General features: G+C 38.6%; 1 protein-coding gene across 1 annotated transcript; it reads left to right on the top strand.

Annotated features, from left to right (window-relative positions):
- Positions 1–1,794: 1,794 nt before the first annotated feature.
- Positions 1,795–4,340, top strand: nanog (nanog homeobox; the record flags this gene model as incomplete). Its single annotated transcript, XM_079806826.1, has 4 exons — positions 1,795–2,152; positions 2,757–3,109; positions 3,201–3,320; positions 4,023–4,340. 4 exons carry the CDS (start codon positions 1,795–1,797, stop codon positions 4,338–4,340), a joined length of 1,149 nt encoding a protein of 382 aa, XP_079662952.1.
- Positions 4,341–6,317: the final 1,977 nt, after the last annotated feature.

Below are 6,317 nucleotides of genomic sequence, written 5' to 3' on the forward strand. Positions count from 1 at the left end.
GATAGATAGATAGATAGATAGATAGATAGATAGATAGATAGATAGATAGATAGATAGATAGATAGATAGATAGATAGATAGATAGATAGATAGATAGATAGATAGATAGATAGATAGATGATATGGATGGATGATAGATAGATAGATAGATAGATAGATAGATAGATAGATAGATAGATAGATAGATAGATAGATAGATAGATAGATAGATAGATAGATAGATAGATAGATAGATAGATAGATAGATAGATAGATAGATAGATAGATAGATAGATAGATAGATAGATAGATAGATAGATAGATTGGTATCATAATTTAAACTCAAATCAGGTTTAAAAAAATACAAAGAAAAAGTTTACAAAACCTAAATAAAAGATAAATATAACATAAATAAATAAACAGAACATAAATAAATGAAATCTGACAATAATGGTCTCATAATTTAAACAAAACATGCTTAAAAGCAAACAAACAATTAAACAAACAATTAAATAAATAGGCCTACATCATACGTCATATCATTCATCATTCATACATACATACATACCGGTACATACATACAAGTCATTCAAGTTTAACTAAAAGACCATCATACACATCTGGAATATGTATAAATACTGACTGGCCGTACTTACATTTTCTAGATTAATCTAGATTTTTTTTGTCGGATTTGTAAACAAGTCCAAAAAGCAAATGCATTGCTGCCACCAAGTCCCCACCCTTTCACACCTCTTTTCCTATAAACAGATCTGTGGTCTCTCTAATCACCCCATGATTAGCTCATATTTTCACCTCATACAGACATATTTCCATTCTAATGCTATGGGTGGACTACAAACACCTATTCAGGTGGTAATTTTAAGGCAAACCAGCTTAAGGCATTCAAAACAGACCAGCTCCAGCCAGTAAAATACATTCCATAGTCCACAAACATTATCAAAGGTAAATAGCTCTAGATAGGCGCAACTAGAATAACTTGTTCACATAAAGCTTTGTTAGTCTATGTTTTATAGGATTAATCATGCTAATCTAAAGAAATTATCGGTAAACTCTTCCCTGAAAAAGTAACGGTAAAATGTTAAAACAGACAATAGATTAGAGGGATATGAATGATCTGCACTAATTAAATGTGTGAAAATGTAGCCCTCTTTTTAAAACTTTCTATAATCGTTTGAGCATGATCGTTTTAATAAGGACTAAATATTTCTCATTCAAAGTTTTAAATACACGTTTACTTAATTATGTTTTTTTAAGATTAATAGTTATCTGTTTTATAAAGTATTAGGCCATATAAAGTTACATGTTTAAAATAAAAAAATAAAGGTTTTTAAATAAATGGTGCCAAAATGTTTGTTATTATTGTTATTATTATTTCGTTTTCAGTGTAATTTTCTTCAATAAACAAACTAATTGTGTCATTTAAAAATGTAAAACCTAAAACGCTAAATGAAAATATGCAAATATAATGTAAATGTGAGAGTACCTGGCTAAGCTAATGAGGAATGAGGGTGTGGCTGCCAGCTCTCGGAAGCTGCACCTGAGTGGTCCGCGCATCTCTTTGCAGATCCGCCCCGCCCACATCTACTCACCTGGCATTATAAATCAGCTTCTCCACGCTTTTTTTTTTTAATCAGGTCATGTGAAGGGGTCATCTTGGGAGATTATGAGGAGGAGAGCTGTTACCGGCGTCTGTGTTCGAGGGTAGTCGAACCCTTTGGGTTTTTGTAGGCTGGTGCTGTTAGTTGGTCCATCTCTGCACATTTGATTTTTGCTCTGCGTTCATCCGACGAGGGAATGGCGGATTGGAAGATACCAGTGAGTTACAACTTCAACCCATCTTATCATGCGTATGCATACGGGCTCGTGTACCCGCAGGTGTCTGAGCACGGACACCCGAATCTGAGCTGGGCCGAGGCCGCGTACGCTCAACCCGGCGGGGTCACCACGAGCTATTACTCCGCTCAAACCGCACAGCAGTCGCCACCCTGGAGCCCGGAGAACGGCACTGCGAGCAGCTACGGCAACTACCCGAGCCACACGCAGAACGGACGGCTCTTCCTTTCCTATAATAAGACTGAGTCTGATCCAAAGGTCAAAGATGCAGAGCAGGCCAGCAGCGATGCGCCCAGCGACTCAGAGGCCCATACGCCAGGTAACCTTATGATCTTCCCCAATAATTCCCGACTAATGATGTTGGAATAACTTGCCATTTCAATGTAAGAAAAGATTGTAAGTAATTCCAAGATTATTTGAGTACATTTTCGAAAAATCGTTATCGGTGGTATATAAATTAGTGTTTCATTGGTATTGACATTTTGATGGAATGATATTGAACTAAACTGTATTCCTTAAATATTATCAATTATAAACGTTTTTATAATCTGATGGGGAAAAGTTTAATGTCATCTATCTCTATCAGTAGTGTTTATGTACTATCATAGTATTACTTTTTCTTTTTTTTTTAATTGGTCTCTATTTTACATTTTGTTACTTCCAGTTTGAATTTCAGGTTGGTGAAAATCAGTTATTTGCATAGCCAACATCTCAACTTGTTTATGTTTTTCGTCTTTACTTTTCATTACCAAAGACAATTAATATTTAAAATAGATTTTTTAAAAGTAACACTGCCATGTGTTCTGGTTTATAAACAATGCTTTCAATTCAGGAAACGCAAGCAAATTTATAAACTCATTTTAATTTATAAACTCATGTCATAGTCCATGATGTAACGCTTTTATTTTCCCCCATTTGTAAAGATTCCTGGAGCTCAGGGAGCAGTCGTGAGGGGGCCGCTCTGACCAACCTCAACCTCTCGTCCTGGAAAGATCGGGACTATGAAACGGACAGTGGCAGTCCTGACAGTGGAGAACAAATCTCAAACCCTGTCTCTGCTGAAGGAGAGGAGCCGGTGAGTCAGAATTTGGGTGTGGAGGCCTTGCCGCCTCTGCCCGCATCTTCAGCCAGACGCCCCGCCCAACCCCGCAAGACCCGGGCTGCCTTTTCTGAGGAGCAGATGAATGCTCTTATCCAGCGGTTTAATGTCCAGAGATACCTCACGCCTGCAGAGATGAAGACGCTTGCTGGAGGGACGGGACTAACGTACAAACAGGTTTGTGGTGTAAAGAAAATGTCGAAAGAACTAAAGCTTTAATGGCTTGCCTACAGTGTCCTGATGAATAACCCCTTATTTCTTTCCAAAGGTGAAAACGTGGTTTCAAAACCGTAGGATGAAACTCAAGAGGCATCAAAGAGATAGTAGTTGGATGACCGAGAGATACGTTGTTAATTCTGTACCCAACACACCAGCTGCTCATTCTCAGGTGATTGCAGTTTCATGCCAAACCATGTCATTCCAAACCTGTATGTTTCTTCCTTCTGAGGAACACGGATTTTGAATGTTTAAACCATTTTTATCAATGCAATTAAAGTCAATGGGGTCCAAACAACACAGGATTTCACCCCCCAAAAATTATTTCCAAAGAAAGTCATTTGGAATGACACTTTTTCTATGTTGTTGCTTGTTCTGTGTTGGTAGAAGAAATTATCAGTGTAGATTTAGAGCAAATTATCATTACAAAGGCATTTCAGTAGTTTGGATACTATAGTGTCTTAAAGGCGTAATGATATAAATTACCCATCATAAGCTGTAATAAAATAAAAAAAAAGTATAGGTTGTTTTTTCTATTAAACATGATCAGATATTTGAAGAACATTTCTAACTGTTTATCCATGCAAAGAAAGTCAATGGGGTCCAAAACATGGGACCCTATTGACTTTGTTTTTTTTTTTTTTCTTGTTCCACACAGAATAGTCATGCAGGTTTTTAAAACTGTCTATACTGTTGATTGTTCTGTCTTGTTGGTAGCAGAACTGATCAGTGTGGACATAGAACATGTTTTCATCTACAAAGGAGACATTTCAGTAGTTTGGATAATGTCTTAAAGGCACGATGATACAAATGAGACGACATTCGTTTTGATTTACTAAAAATAAGGTCCATTTCTAACTTTTCTTTTAAATAGTTTCAGACTGAAACCCCTCGAGCAAACCAAGACCACTATAATAACCCTCAGATGAGAGAGTCTCTGTTCAAGAGGAGTCCTCCACAAACGCCCTTCTACCCCAGCTACCCACAGCAACGCTCCCCTACCCAGGTCACCCCAAGACCCCCGGGAAACTGGCCTCTTCCCCCAGCTGTGACGCACTACGAGTTCCCCAACCATACTAGCTACATGCAAGCCCGTGACGGCGGCAATGCACCAAACAAGGGAACCAGCCCTACTCAAATGGCATCCATGCCTAGTGCCCAATGGTCAACAAAAGGAATGACTCTGCTGTGAGTTTGGCTGCTTGTATATATTATTCGCCTTCAGCCCCACAGCCTTGGGGTGCTCACTGTATTTGTAAATATAACTTTTTATTTTGGCACCAAACTGTTGGATATTTTTAGGCCGTGATATCATGGGATGCCACTTGGGGGGGCCAAATGAGATGTCTCAAGATTTTTTTTTTTTTTTTTGGTTCTGTAAAGTTCACTTTTTTTTTTTTTAACTCTGCGTGTTTTATACCAAGATCTATTTTTATAACTTCATTGTACCTTTCAGAGTATTTAATATCTTGATCCCTCTGCTCTTCCAGGTGCTTGTTTTTTCTTTTTAAAATTTTAGTCCGGACAAGTCGATTTTTCTTAATTGAGTTCCATGAATTTGTATGCAAGGCACTGCTCTACATCTGTGTACAACAAAAGGTGGTCTGTACTGCACTGTTTCCTGTTCTGTGTATCAATTTCCCTGAACACTGCTTCTGTATGTGATGTGTTACATTTGTGCAGATTATAATGAAATTCTTGCTCACCTGTATCTGGTCTGTCATTGACACTGAAGCTTGTACTTGCGAAGTAGTCCTGCCCACACAAACAGTTTGAGCAATAAATGTTTTATCTGTTCCTAAATTGTATACACTCGTTGTGGCTTATTTTTGCCAAGTGTTCCATTTGATATGCCACCTCAACATGTAACCCTATATTTATTATGTTTAAATCTGTAATTGTTTCATCAGGAATTTCTCATAACTGCAACCTGGTAACTAACTCCCACAATGTGACAGGGTACATTTACCATGTTGGAGAATTTTTTTTTTTTATAAATCTTTGAACAGATGACATCATTGTCAATGATCTGTGTAAACAATTAAAATACTTTGCATGCCAGGTCAGTAGTTGACTTGCTTTGTAAAGGGAAAATTGCCTTTAGACTGAACAGGTAATATGCACGTGCATGTCAGTTTTAACAAATTAAATTTCTGTGTGCTTTTTGTTTTTTTTGTTTTCATGCCCCCAAAATGCCATGTAAATGAATGGCCAATATGCTGTTTTGTAGACTTTCTTTTTTGGGAGCTAGCCTAGAAATACAAGGTTTCATTTGATCTACAACAGAAGCCACAGTAATAAGACAAATTGTTACATTTTTATATATACTGATCAGGCATATGACCATAACACCATGACCATTATGCATAACACTCTCCACGGTACCTGTTTGTGGGTGGGATATTCTAGGCATCAAGTGAACATTTTGTCTTCAACGTTGATGTTAGAAGTGTAATGATTTGAGCAAGTTTAACAAGGGCCAAATTGTGATGCTAGATGAATGGGTCAGAGCATTTCCAAAACTGCAGCTTGTGTGGGGTGTTCCCAGTCTGCAGTGGTCAGTATCTATCAAAAGTGGGCCATGGAAGTAACAGTGGTGAACCAGCAACAGGGTCATTGATGCACTAAGGCTGGCCTGTGTGGTCCGATCAAGCAGACGAGCTACAGTAGCTCAAGTTGTTAATGCTGGTTCTGATGGAAAGGTGTTGGAATACACAGTGCATCGCAGTTTGTAGCATATGGAGTGGACCATGCTGACCTGTCCACCGCTGAAAGTGCCAACAGTGAGCATCAGAACTGGACCATGGAGCAATGGAAGAAGGTGGCCTGGTCTGATGAATCATGTTTTCTTTTACTTCACGTGGATGGCCCGGGTCCATGTGTGTTGCTTACCTGGGGAACACATGGCCCCAGGATGCATTACGGGAAGAAGGCAAGCTGGCAGAGGCAGTGTGATGATTTGGGCAATGTTCTGCTGGGAAACCTTGGCCCTGCCATACACGTGGATGTTACTTTGACATGTATCACCTACCTAAGCATAACCATGTACACCCTTTCATGGAAACGGTATTCTTTGGTGGCTGTGGCCTCTTTCAGCAGGATAATATGCCCTGCTGAATGCAACACAACCAAAACAATGTTCTTCAAAAAAAGTTACGAACTGCAGCTT

This window comes from Gobio gobio, assembly GCF_949357685.1.
Source record: "Gobio gobio genome assembly, chromosome: 23".
Classification (NCBI taxonomy): Eukaryota; Metazoa; Chordata; class Actinopteri; order Cypriniformes; family Gobionidae; genus Gobio; species Gobio gobio.